Source organism: Geotrypetes seraphini, chromosome 1 (assembly GCF_902459505.1).
Source record: "Geotrypetes seraphini chromosome 1, aGeoSer1.1, whole genome shotgun sequence".
NCBI lineage: Eukaryota > Metazoa > Chordata > Amphibia > Gymnophiona > Dermophiidae > Geotrypetes > Geotrypetes seraphini.
The window spans coordinates 212,879,779-212,894,627 of record NC_047084.1 but is presented as its reverse complement, the minus strand read 5'-3'; the positions used below and the strand labels follow the sequence as shown (position 1 = coordinate 212,894,627).

General features: G+C 42.1%; 1 protein-coding gene across 2 annotated transcripts in view; it reads right to left on the bottom strand.

Moving 5' to 3' along the window:
- Window positions 1–14,849, bottom strand: part of SCFD2 (sec1 family domain containing 2) — a 622,955-nt gene that overhangs the window by 560,903 nt on the left and 47,203 nt on the right. For both annotated transcript variants that reach the window (XM_033945427.1, XM_033945418.1), the window contains exon 3: window positions 10,980–11,107. In XM_033945427.1, the coding sequence (XP_033801318.1) occupies window positions 10,980–11,107 (128 nt within the window). The remainder of the gene's footprint in view (window positions 1–10,979; window positions 11,108–14,849) is intronic.

The window sequence follows — 14,849 nt, the reverse complement described above, 5'->3', positions numbered from 1 at the left end:
GCAGCCTGACAGAGTCCCTGTTTTAGAAAATGCTGTTTCAAGGGCGGCGGTTGCAGCCAGGGCTGTGGAGTCGGAGTCGGAGGAAATTTCGGGTACCTGGAGTCGGAGTCAGAAGTACAAAAAACTGAGGAGTCAGAGTCGGAACATTTATCTACCGACTCCATTTTTGAACTTGGCATACCAATCATGAGCGATTCTTTCAGCTATAGCACCCACTATATACACAGCACAAATGTTGCGAGCAGCTTCTGCAGCCTTAGAACCTTGATTAAAAGCAAAAAGAAGGTGGTGTCGAAAAATGCTCATTTCTCTCAACTTGACATTCCATTTTAACGATCTGGAAATTAGTCAGTGCTGTGGAGTCAGAGTCGGAGTCAAGGAGTCGGAGTCGGAGGAAATTTCGGATACTGGAGTCGGAGTCTGAAGTATAAAAAACTGAGGAGTCGGAGTCAGAGTCGGAACATCAGCTATAAATTCTCCAGATTGTCCATATCCAAAAGAGAGTTGCTCAAAGAGTTTTGAAATCCATATCAAAAATGGAGTTGCTCCAGAGACTCAGAGCAACTCTTTTTGGAGTGGAAGAATGGCCTAGTAGTTAGGGTTGCAGCCTTAGCACCCTGAGGTTGAGGGTTCAAGCCCAGCACTGCTCCTTCTGAACCTGGGCAAGGCAATTAACATTCCATTGTCCCAGGTACATTAGTCAGATTGTGAGTCCACTAGGACAGATAGGGAGAAATACTTAATGTAAACCACTCAGGCTATAAGTGGTGTATAAATACTAAATAAATAATCATTTTCTTGAAGAGATTATAACTCTTGAGGAAACTCTGCTATACTGTGCAAAGCAGAACTGGTGTGGAGTTTCCCTCCCCTGCACAATTTAGTCTTTTTTGCAACGCAGGGGGATTCTCACAAGCGAGTAGGCCTGTGAGAAACAGAACAGATAGATGAGGTGGTAACAGTTACACCATCATCTCACAATGATCCTGTAAGGGCCAGAATACAGACAACAGCATTAACAAGTTTTATGGCTCCGCAAGGAGGCATGGGCTGGGCAGGATGACACTGAAATGAGAACAAGAAATTCAGCCCATTGGGGTCAAAACTGGCTTATGAAGTGGCAGCAGAACTGGTTCATGAAGACTGGCATAGATGCAGTGGTGGCGGCAGCAAAATCAGCCTCCAAGTGAAGACATATACACAGCGGCAAAAATATTAACCTAAAGGGTTGTAGCAAGATAGCTACGATCCAACAAAACAATGGCTAGAGAGAGGGAGAGAAACTGGGGAAGCAGCAGAAAGAAAGTGGTAGAAGAACTGAAGGAAGGAAGGTAGGAGGGGTGAAACAGAGGCTGATGAGGCTTACTGGGGGAGCTGGAGGAAGGAATAGATGGCAGAGAGACTCATATCGGGAAAACAGAAAGGCTAGTTAGTGAAGAAAGAAATGCTGGGATGGGGGATGCATAAGTTGCTGATGAGCATAAGTGGTATGGAAAAAAAGAGGGGGAAAGCCTGGAAAACCTAATAGATTTTAGTCCTCAAAGACCAAGCTTGAGCACTTCTGCAGTAAGTCATTTAATAAAGGTGCAACAAATCAAGTTAACTTGAATAAGTCAAAAAATTTATAACTGATTGTAAAGTTAAACATTGGGGGGGGGGGGGACAACCTATACATGCGTCTGCCATTGGTTTCAGCATTTCCCTCCCCATCATTTCGGTTCCAGGGCCTCATCTCTGTAGTCCTATGGGCAGCAGCAAGAAGCATATTCTCCCCCTCTCTTCCCCATATGACACATTGCATTACATTATATACTTATCTCTTATATTCCACTTATGCCATAAAATTCAAAGCAGATTATATGCCAAGAGCTAGACTATTTTTCCTGGAATTACAATAGTCTAATATTAACTACATTACTAAAAATGAGTAGTTATCATCATGCAGCATTCGCACATGCTCAGTGGCTCTCCAGACATAGCCCCAAGCTCGAGGCTTTCCAAAACCCGAACAAATTGCCTGGTTTTGGAAATCCATCCGGGCACCTGGATAGTCTTCTAAAAAGAGGACATGTCTGGGTTTTCCCAGACATCTACTAACCATAAATATTAGGCATTCTTTCATACCTCTTTTTGGAGCTTAAAATACTGTTTCTGCACCAGTGCGATGCCTTCCTTTAGAGGCCCCTGCTCAAGTGCACTGCCATGTCCCATACTCTGCCCAGCAGGAAATGTGAACGAGAGCTCCAGGAAGAATAATGGAGGAAAGCAGCTAAAGCAGCTATTTATTTATTCAGTTTTCTATACCGTTCTCCCAGGAGAATGCACAGCACATTGGTTACCAATCACACATAGAATAACTTTTAAAATTATACTGTTAACGTTTAAAATTCAACAATCGCACGCTCCAATATTTTTGGATCGTCTCTTGATACCATATTCTCCATTCAGGGCACTTAGATCAACACAACAACATTTACTGACTATCCCTTCTTTAAAAGTAATAGGGACCAGGAGATCTACCATTTTCTCGGTTATAGCACCCCAGCTTTGGAACAATTAACCAATATACTTACGCAATGAACTTTCTTTAGAAAATTTCAAGCATTCCTTAAAAATCTTCCTGTACAAGGATGCATTTGAAACATAGATAGCTTAACTTATCAATCACTAAATCTTTTAGATCTTAATTAGACCTACGAGTAGGTCATAAATTTATCTTCTTTTTTCTATGATCATTTCTGCCTTTATATCCTTTTTTTTGTTGTTTTTCTCTTTTGTGTTCCCATAAAAACATAAGAATATAAAGCAATGCCTCTGCTGGGTCAGACCTGAGGTCCATCGTGCCCAGCAGCCCGCTCACGTGGCGGCCCAACAGGTCCAGGACCTGTGCAGTAATCCTCTATCTATACCCTTCTATCCCCTTTTCCAGTAGGAAATTGTCCAATCCGTATTCTGCCCTATTACGTTCTCTTGAAGCGCATTCTGGGTGTCCACCACACGTTGGGTAAAGAAGAACTTCCTAGCATTTTTTTGAATCTGTCCCCTTTCAACTTTTCTGAATGCCTTCTTGTTCTTTTATTTTTTGAAAGTTTGAAGAATCTGTCCCACTCTACTCTCTCTATGCCCTTCATGATCTTGTAAGTCTCTATCATATCCCCTCTAAGTCTCCTCTTCTCCAGGGAAAAGAGACTCAGTTTCTCCAATCTCTCAGCGTATGAAAGCTTTTCCATCCCTTTTATCAGATGTGTCGCTCTCCTCTGAACTCTCTTGAGTAACGCCATATCCTTCTTAAGGTACGGCGACCAATATTGTATGCAGTACTCCAGATGCGGACGCACCATCACCCGATACAACAGCAGGATAACTTCCTTTGTCCTGGCTGTAATACCCTTCTTGATTATACCTAGCATTCTATTCGCTCTCTTAGCTGCTGCTGCGCACTGTGCCGTCGGCTTCATTGTCATGTCCACCATTTCTCCCAAGTCCCTTTCTTGGGTACTCTCATTCAATAATATCCCTCCCATCGTATAGTTGTACCTCAGGTTTCTGCTTCCTATATGCAATACTTTACACTTCTCAATGTTGAACTTCATCTGCCATCTCGTCGCCCATTCTCCTAGTTTGTTCAAGTCCCTTTGCAATTCTTTGCAGTCCTCCTTTGTCCGAGCTCCACTAAATAGTTTGGTGTCATCCGCAAATTTTATTATCTCACACTTCGTCCCTGTTTCTAGATCATTTATGAATATATTAAATAGCAGCGGCCCGAGCACCGAGCCCTGCGGAACACCACTCGTAACCCTCCTCCAGTCCGAGTAGTGGCCCTTCACCCCTACCCGCTAACCAGTTTCTGATCCATCTATGTTCGTCTCCGTCCACTCCATGGTTCTTCAGTTTCCGGAGTAGACGTTCATGAGGCACCTTGTCAAAGGCTTTTTGGAAATCTAGGTATATGATATCTATGGGGTCTCCTCTGTCCATCCGTTTGTTAATTCCTTCGAAGAAGTGCAATAAGTTAGTTAGGCACGATCTCCCCCTGCAGAGACCATATTGGCTGGTTATCAGAAGTCAGTTTCTTTCAAAATGTTCATCGATGTTTTCTTTTATCAGTGCTTCCGTCATTTTCCCCAGAACTGAGGTCAGACTCACGGGTCACCTCTTGATCCCTTTTTAAAGATGGGCATAACGTTGGCTATCTTCCAATCCTCTGAGATCATGCCTGTTTTCAGGGATAGGTTGCAAATTTGCTGCAGTAGTTCCGCTATCTCCTCCTTTAGTTCCTTCAGAACCCTTGGATGGATTCCGTCCGGACCCAGGGATTTGTCAGGTTTTAGTTTTTCTAACTGCCTGCGCACATCTTCAAGGCTCACTTCCATGGATGTTAATTTTTGTGCTTGATTTCCATTGAAGAATTGCTCAGGTTCTGGTATGTTGGTTGCATTTTCGTTTGTAAATACAGACGAAAAGAACTTGTTAAGTCTCTCCGCGACCTCTTTTTCCTCCTTCACCACTCCCACCATAAGTGTTCTTCCTTAAATGTTTCTTCTCTTTTTTTAAAGATTATAGTTCATCCCCCTCACCCTCTGTATCAGTTATGTATTAGAATATATATAATTTGTATTCAATTGTATAAAAAATGTTTTGTTTTGTCCCTTATTTTTTTAAAAATTTTATACGCATTAAAGTATATGATATTGCGTATACAACAAACCTTATTAAAACTTGAAACTTCAGAGCTCAGAATAGTTTACATGAGTTTATTCTGGTACTCAAGCATTTTTCCCTGTCTGTCTCGGTGGGCTCACAATCTAATGTGCATGGGGCAATGAGGGGATTAAGTGACTTGCCCAGGGTCACAAGGAACAGCATAGGTTTGGACCCACAACTCCAGGGTGCTGAGACTGTAGCTTTAACCACTGTGCCACACTTATGCTCTCTCAGCTGTTGGCCACATGATCATGGCAAACCACAGAAGATTAGCTGCTGGACCCCGATGAGGGGGTTGGGGGAATAGGGTCCACATAACCTATAGGTCAATCATCAGATGGTGTGAAAGGTAGGATGTAACATATGCAAAGCAGACTTACATACAAGTATCTACAGTAAACAGCAGCATGGAGGAGTGCCCAGTGCTTAACACAGTGGGCTGAGAACCAAGGAAATCCTGTTTCCAATCTCACTTTCCCACTGGCATTGCTTGTGGCCTTAGTCAATTCACATTACTCTCTACTGTCTTGGCTGCCGACATAGGGTCAGATTAACTACACTATATTAATGCATTTATAAACAGGCCCCATTGAAAATAATGGGACTTGTGTTCAATAACATGAGTGTCTGTTGCAATAACTCACTAAATCTAGTCCTTAGATTGTAAGCTCTCTGGAATATGGAAATATTATAGAAAACAAAGAAGACAGCAGAAAAAGGCCATACAGTCAAATCCAGTCTCTCACCATCCATACCAGCTACTAAGCTTTACAAGGCCTTCTTCTCCCTGAAAGATTCTCTGTACTTCTCTTATGTTCTCGGAGGAATGTGTGGCGCGGTGGTTTAAGCTACAACTTCAGTACCCTGGGGTCGTGGGTTCAAATCCCGCACTGCTCCTTGTGACCCTGGGCAAGTCACTTAATCCTCCGTAGCCCCAGGTACGTTAGATAGATTGTGAGCCCACCGGGACAGATAGGGGAAATGCTTGAGTACCTGATTGTAAAACCGCTTAGATAACCTTGATAGGCGGTATATAAAAAAATCCTAATAAACTTGAATAAACTTGTTTTCTTAAATTCAGAGATTTCCTTTCTATCACCTCTACTGTTAGGTTGATCCAGGCATCCATCACTCTATAAAAAAAAAAAAATAATAATAATAATTCCTGAATCTATCCCATTTCAACTTCATCTTATGATCCCCTTGTTCCAAAGTTTCCATTCAATTGAAGGAGGCCTGCTTCCTATCCACTTATACCTCAGATATTTAAATGTCAGTATCCTATCTCCTCTCTTCTGCCTCACTTTCAAAGCATGTTTACTAAACATTTGTAAGCCTGTTCCTAAATACTTTATGACAGAGACCACTGACTATTTCAGCAGCCACCCTCTGAATTCATTTCATCCTGTTTATGTCCTTCTGAAGGTATGGACTCTGAGTCTTAACAGTTCACAATAATCTGACATCTCAACAGAGACTTAAACAGAGGCATTATCATCTCCCTTTCTTGCTGGCTATTCCTCTTCCCGTATAAGAACATAAGAATTGCCACTGCTGGGTCAGACCAGTGGTCCATTGTGCCCTGCAGTCCACTCACGCGATGGCCTCTAGGTCAAAGATCAGTGCCCTAACTAAGACTAGCCCTACCTGCGTACGTTCCGGTTTAGCAGGAACTTGTCTAACTTTGTCTTGAATCCCTGGAGAATGTTTTCTCCTATAACAGCCTCAGGAAGAGCATTCCAGCTTTCCACCACTCTCTGGGTGAAGAAGAACTTCCTTACGTTTGTACGGAATCTATTTCCTTTTAACTTTAGAGAGTGCCTTCTCGTTCTTTCTACCTTGGAGAGAGTGAACAACCTGCCTTTATCTATTAAGTCTATTCCCTTCATTATCTTGAATGTTTCGATCATGTCCCCTCTCAGTCTCCTCTTTGCAAGGGAGAAGAGACCCAGTTTCTCTAATCTCTCACTTAACAGCAACTCCTCCAGCCCTTTAACCATTTTAGTCGCTCTTCTCTGGATCCTTTCGAGTAGTATCTCTTGCCATTGCCTTTTCTATAAGAAAATATTTTGACAATGAATCTTTTCGGATTTTAGTGCAGGCCTTAATTCTATCCAGACTGGTTTATTGTAATCTTATATTAGTTATCTGTTCTAAATCTCTTATAACTCATTTACAAATGGTTCAAAATCGAGCAGTTAGGTTGATATTTGAGCTATGGAAATTTGAGCATTTACAACTTTACTACAAGAAACACCATTGGTTATCTTTAACATCTAGAATAAAGTTTAAATTGGGAATTACAGGTTTTTCAAAATCTTAACAGGTAGTGATCCCAGTTATTTAACTGTTCTGGCAAAATTGTTACAGGGTCCTTCTAATAAATATTCCACTAGAAAACTTTTTCAATTTAAATTTCCAGAGTCAAAAATTTTGATATTTATTACACAGTTTTCTTTGTCTATTCAATACCAAATGGTAAAATTATGGAATCAATTTCCCTTAAGATTCTGTTTTTGCGGACAGTATTTTAGGTTTAGAAAATAAGAACATAAGAATTGCCATATTGGGACAGACTGAAGGTCCATCAAGCTCAGTATCCTGTTTCCAACAGTGGCCAACCCAGGACTCAAGTACCTAGCTAGAAAACCAAACCTTTTTTAAACCCTGCTAAGCTAACTGAAACATATTGATTATGATCCATACAGTTTCATGGTGAAGGTTTTATGAGGTAGGTCACCAGGTCTTTCCCCAGCCCATAGCATTTAGCCACATGAATGCCACAGTTGATATGTTGTGTGTTGCCACCCTCCCAGCACTTTGAGCCAGCTATGGGAAGAAAAGGAGGTGCTAGTTAGAATGGTCAATGGTAAAAGGAAGCAGGGGAGACCAAAGGTCCGTTGGCTGGATACCATCAAGAATGACAAGGGAATGAACATCAAGCAAATGAAAGAAAACAGGGAAGCATGGCGAGGACTGGCCTACAGAGTTTCCAAGGGTTGGACATAACTGAATGAATAGCAGTAGTAGTAGTTAGCTAACTTATTTCACCACGTTCTCTGGCAACAAATTCCAGAGTTTAATTACACATTGTATGAATAATATTTTCTCTGGTTTGTTTTAAATCTACTACTTAGTAGCTTCTTCGCATGCTCCCTAGTCCTAGTATTTTCGGAAAGAGTGAACAAGCAATTCACATCTACCCTTTTCACTCCACTCAGTATTTTATAGACTTCTATCATGTCATCCCTGAGTCGTCTGTTCTCCAAGCTGCAGAGTCTGCTGCTTTAGCCTTTCCTAATAAGGAAGTTGTTCCATTCCTTTTATCATTTTTGTCACCCTTCTCTGTACCCTTTCTAATTCCGCTATATCTTTTTTTGAGGTACTGCGACCAAAACTGCACACAGTATTTGAGGTGTGCCTGTACCATAGAGAGATACAAGGGCATTTTAATATTTTCATCTTTATTTTCCATTCGTTTCCTGATAATTCCTAACATTCTATTTGCTTTCTTAGCCACCACCGCACATTGAGCTGAGGGTTTCAATGTATCCTCAACAATGACACCTAGATTATTTTCCTACGCAGTGACTCCTAACATAGAACCTTGCATCACATAGCTATAGTTCGGGTTCCTCTTTCCCACATGCATCACTTTGTACTTGTTCATATTAAACATCATCTGCCATTTTGATGCCCAGTCTCCCAATCTCACAAGATCCTCTTGCAATTTTTCACAATTCTCTTGTGATTTAACAACTTTAATTTTTAAAATCTTTCTTGTTTCAGGATATTGATCTATTTATATAGGATATTGATCTATTTATATAGGATTAATACCTAGTTATTGATGGGTTAATCTTCCTATTGTAATTCCTGGGCAAGTTGGCCTGACTTCTTATTTTGAACTAAATAGATAAAGGCAGAATAGAAGAACTTCAGTAAGATGAGAAGAAGCTGTAACTTCCTCAGGTTACTTCACTTAAGAACATAGAACATAAGAATAGCCTTACTGGGTCAGACCAATGGTCCCTCAAGCCCAGTAGCCTGTTTTCTCGGTGACCAATCCAGGTCCCTAGTATCTGGCCAAAACCCAAGGAATAGCAATATTCCATGCTACTGATCCAGGGCAAGCAATGGCTTCCCCCATGTCTTTCTCAATAACAGACTAGGGACTTTTCCTCCAGGAACTTGTTCAAACCTTTCTTAAACCAGCTACGCTATCTGCTCATACCACAACCTTTGGCAATGCGTTCCAGAGCTTAACTATTCCATGAGTGAAAAAATATTTCCTCCTATTGGTTTTAAAAGTATTTCCCTTTAACTTCATTGAGTGTCCCCTAGTCTTTGTAATTTTTGAAAGAGTGAAAAAATCGATCCACCGTTCTACTCCACTCAGGATTTTGTAGACTTCAATCATATCTCCCTTCAGCTGTCTCTTTTCCAAGCTGAAGTCCCTTAACCTTTTTAGCCTTTCCTCATATGAGAGGAGTTCCATCCCCTTTATCATTTTGGTCACTCTTCTTTGAATCTTTTCTAGTGCCGCTATATCTTTCTTGAGATAAGGAGACCAGAATTGAATGCAATACTCCAGTCTTTCTTTCCAGCTGGGGATCCTGAGATTTAAATCCACAATTTTGTAACTCCAAGTCAGGGATTCTACCACTGAATTACAAAAGCAGTTCCTCTAGCTGAGTTTCTAGTAGATTCCTATCTACTTTAAAACTGCTTATATCCACCTCCTTGAGGGGTAATCCTGGAGGACTGGAGGATAGCGAATGTTACATCGATCTTCAAATAAGGATCGAGAGGCGACCCGGGGAACTATAGATTGGTGTGCTTGACCTCAGTTCCGGGGAAGATGGCCGAATCACTGATCAGGGAAGGTATCAATGAGCATATAGAAAAAATAATCTGATGAGAACAAGCCAGCCTGGTTTCTGTAAAGGACGGTCATGCCAAACAAATCTATTGCATTTCTTTGAGGGGATAAGCAAACAATTGGACCAAGGTGACCCCATAGACATCTTATATCTGGATTTCTAAAAAGCCTTCGACAAGGTACCACATGAGTGCCTACTAAAGAAACTGTGGAGCCACGGGGTGGAAGGGGACGTGCACAGATGGATCAAAAATTGGCTGGCAGACAGGAAGCAGAGGATAGGAGTAAAAGGGCACTACTCTGACTGGAAAGGGGTTAGGGGTCAGTGCTGGGACCGCTGCTGTTCAATATATTCATTAACGATCTGGAAACAGGGATGAAGTGCGAAGTTATCAAGTTCGCGGACGACACAAAACTCTCTAGCAGGGTCAGAACTGTTGAGGAATGCAAAGAACTGCAGAGCAACCTGAACAAACTGAGTGAGTGGTCAAAAAGATAGCAGATGAGCTTCAATGTGGAGAAATGTAAGGTCTTGCACATAGGGAAGGGGAACCCCATGTACAGCTATACGATGGGAGGGAGGGCACTGGGGGAAGGCAACCTAGAAAAAGACCTGGGGGTATTGGTGGATAAAACAATGAAGTCGGCGGCGCAATGTGCAGCGGCTTCAAAGAAAGCGAACAGAATGTTGGGCATTATCAAAAAAGGTATCACTACCAGAACGAAGGAAGTTATCCTTCCACTGTATCGAGCAATGGTGCGCCCTCATCTGGAATACAGCGTCCAGTACTGGTCACCGTACCTTAAGAAGGACATGGCGATTCTTGAGAGTGTCCAGAGGAGAGCAACAAGGATGATAAAGGGAATGGAGAACCTTTCATATGCCGAAAGGTTGGACAAGCTGGGGCTCTTTACCCTGGAAAAGAGGAGACTGAGAGGGGACATGATAGAGACTTACAAAATCATGAAAGGCATGGAGAAGGTGGAGAGGGACAGATTATTTAGACTAGCGGGGACAACAAAAACAAGAGGTCATTCAGAAAAACTGAGAGGAGACAGATTCAAAACGAATGCAAGGAAGTTCTTCTTCACTCAGAGGGTGGTGGACACCTGGAACACGCTTCCAAGTGAGGTGATAGGACAAAGTACAATACTGGGGTTCAAAAAGGGACTGGATGACTTCCTGGAAGCGAAAGGGATTGCAGGGTACAGATAGAGGGTTACTTTACAGGACATTAAGCAAATAGGGTATGAGCGTTTTAGGTTAGGATCACTAACAGATCATGGACCTGGGGGGCCACCGCGGGAGCGGACTGTCGGGCATGATGGACCCCTGGACTGACCCGGCAGGGGCAATACTTATGTTCCTCATTATTCCACCTGGCACACTTACCCATGCTCATCTTGATCGGTAAATTCTCTCTGCTTGCAGCCTCCACCAGGTGCCTTCTCACTTCCATTATAGCTTCCTTTTGCTTAACGCCCAACAATGACTCCCAAAGTGCTTTGGCGGCAGGATCGCTATAAAAAAAAATAATGGAGATAACGGTTACTGTGGATGGGCAGACTAGATGGGCCATTTGGCCTTTATCTGCCATCATGTTTCTATGTAAAAAGCTTATGGCAAACTTCTGCTAAAAAGTAAGATTTATAAATCAGAATGTAAAAATGAGCATATGCCTTGATACTTTCCTGTAAAATCACAGGAGGTGTGCTAAGTGATCTAAGGCACCATTAGATAGACTATGAGCCCACTGGGACAGATAGGGAAAATGCTTGAAGAACTTATATGTAAACCACTTTGAGTGTGGTTGTATAACTGCAAAAGGTGGTATATAAGTCCCAATCCTAATCCCTTTCCCTTTATGGAAAGGATAATGGATGCATGAAACAGGCTCCCAGTATAAGGGGTGCAGAAGAGAATGATACCTAAATTCAAAAAGTTTGACACAAATATAGAGAATCCACACTACAATACAACCTCTCACTAACAACATTCAAAGAAATTTATGAGCCATAGTCATTCAAATCCCGAACCTCTCACTGCACCCCAGATATGGAACTCGCTCCAATCTCATCTTAGAGAAGAATCCTCTCTAGATAGATTTAAGAGTTCCTTGAAAACCTCTATCTTTAAGTATGTGTTTGAAACCTAAAATCATTACTTTAAGCTTATCTAAATGGAACAAATGCTTATTACTCAACTGCCTTCTACCTCTTTCAAAGATTTTTTCCTGTTGTGTCCCTTAGATTTTTTTTCCATCATTGATATCTTTCCTTAAACCATTGTAGTTCACCCCTTTTCCCACCAAGTTCCTGTGTGTAAGTTCTTTTAATTTGTAGTATTCATATTTTAATTTTAATTGTTTGACTTCCCTCAATGCTATTTTGTAGTTCGCTTAGAAATTTTAAATAAGCATTTTTATCAAATTTTAAATAAACTTGAAACTCAGGGAAGAGTGATTACAAGTGAAGGAAAGGCAATTTTTGGGGGGAGGAAAAAGCCTAAGATCCACATCTGCTGCTAAAACAAATTTTGCAGGTAGACTAGAAAGGGAACAACCTCATCGGCTGAAAAAAAACTTCCTTGTGCCACCACCTCCTTGATTATTTATGCTGAGTGCACACCATTAAATACTTAGTCCATTATGCCATTTGAACTGTTATAAAAATATCTCGTTACTTATCGTGAAAAAACTCTTTAATGGTGTACACTTTGCTTCTCTTTACTTAAATACCCTTCAGTGCGCTGTACTTTGGTGGTCCTCAGACAATGGCAAGCCAGCATTTCGCTTAGCACTGCATCAGGAATTAGGACCCAATGTTTGCATATTGGCACATTACTCCGTGCTCACTCACGCTGCCTATGGCCTGAAGAGTTAGAGCAGGAATGAGAACAGTGAGCAAGCATCGAGTCTCACCAAGGGGGGGTGAGGGTCAGGACTCCGGATAGGTGCATGAGCCACCCAGGTCTCCAAGGGCTTTGCATGAAGACCACTGCTGTAGGGTTACTAGATATCCAATTTCCCTGGACAAAAGTAGTAAAATAAAAAAGCCACCTGGTCTCCCAAGAAACTCCTCAAAAAGAAGACATGTCCGGGGAAACCAGGACATCTAGTAACCCTAACTGTATCTGAATTCAAGAAAGTGTGGAACAAACATAGAGCATCTCTGAGGGACAGGAAGGAATGGTAGAGCTTTAAATGGATGGACAGACTGAATAGGCTGTATGATCTTTATTTGCCACTGGAAGCAACAAATGGCATATGGATATTGATAAATGGATTTTGGGACCAACTTTTTGTAGCACTCAATAGTCTTCTGTCAGTGTGGTCAGTAGACTCAAGAATGTCACACAAATTATGTATGTGATTGTGACCTAGAAAAGCAGAAAAATGACTACAACATCCCTTAGACCAGTGGTTCCCAACCCTGTCCTGGAGGACCATTCGGGTTTTCAGGCTAGCCCTAATGAATATGCATGAGAGAGATTTGCATATAATGGAAGTGATAGGCATGCAAATGTGCTCCATGCATATTCATTAGGGCTAGCCTGAAAACCAGATTGGCCTGATAGTCCTCCAGGACAGGGTTGGGAACCATTGCCTTAGACAACAAGGAATTCAGTTTAAAAGAAGTAAAATATCGCCATGTAAAAGGACCAGAGTTACTCAGTCAGCTAAATAAGTAGGGGTATAAAAAAGAGCAAAAATGGAACATGAGTAAATAAGTAATCTATTCCGCCTAAAGGATTAGATGGGCAGCTTGGCATTTAGCTTGCACCGCTTGACAGTGCAGCTTGATAAAAGAGGGGGTTAATTCAAGATTGCTGAATCATTTACAGATTTGGCACGAGTATAAAATCTTACAACAAGGGTCTGGAAAGAGAATTAGGAAGTACAGTAGATTCATATGCCAAAAATGTAAATAGGGATTTATTATTAACCAACAGGAAATACTTAACACAAGTTAAACTGAGGGTCTGGTTTAAATTATAGAAAGGCTGATGAGATTTATATCTTATGGATAGCTGAAAAAAAAAACCAAACCAGGGAGAAGAAGGAGGGAACATTTGGAGAGATTGATGTACAGGGTGGTCACCAAAGTCTTATCCGAAGACTTCAGATGCAAAAAAACAAGAGAGCAGACCCAAGACATAGAGATTCCAGTTCAGTCAGAAAACTATTAATCACATTGGTATTGTTTAAAATATACAAAAAAAAAAATCAGCAAACATGAACTAAAGGAAATTCTTTGTCAAAAAGAAGTTAATTCAAAGATGCACTAGCCATTAAAAATTATTCAGTTCTTATAAAGCAGTGGATCTCAAGCCTGTTCTGGAGAGCAGCAGCAGTCAGATTTTCAAGCTATCCACAAATATGAATGAGACAAATTTGCATGCAGTGGTGGTTAGTGTTCATGTAATAGTAATGTACAATCAATGCCCATTCCCTCTTCGTGACCTGCCCATTTCCTACCCCTTAACAGGCTATGCAGTTAGGGCCTGATTCTGGATAGGATGCCAGGTCTCAGAAGCCACCTAAGTGGTTTTTGAGAATTGCACATGGGAGTCCTACATAGAATCATATCTGTCCTAACAGACAAACACCTAACCCCACATAACCACCCCAATTCTCTAACTGGCATCCATGTCATAGGCACTGGTTAGAGAATTGAGTTGCTGCTGAACAGATTGCAGCAAAGGAACCCCACTGCAAGTTGGCTAGCAGGAGGGATGGCCACTCCCTCATGCTGCTACCCCTAACCCCCCCCCCGCACACTGTCTGCGGCACCCCCTCCCCCAAAACATACCTAGCAAGAGGGATGCCCACTCCCTTCTGTCGGCACACCCCTCAACATCCCGGCAGGAAGGATGCCCACTCCCTTCTGCCAGTACCCCTTTAATATCCCCAGCAGGAGGGATGCACAGTCCCTACTGCCGGAACCCCCCTTGATCCCACAAATACCCCCATTACCTATTTTGCGCAGGCCGGCTGGAAGGATGCTTACTCCCTCCGACTGGCAGGCCCACCTCCACAGAATGGCGAGCCATCCACTTCCTGGTGCATCGTGGAGGGGCCTAAGGCCCTGATTGGTCCAGGAACCTAAGGCTCCGCCCATAGGAGGGATCTTAGGCTCCTGGGCTAACCGGAATCTTAGGCTGTCCCCTCAGTGCATTCTGGGATGCACTGGGAGTAGCCTAAGACTCCAATCTATCCTAAGGGATCTGGCCAATCAGAGCCTTAGGTCACTCTTAGTGCAT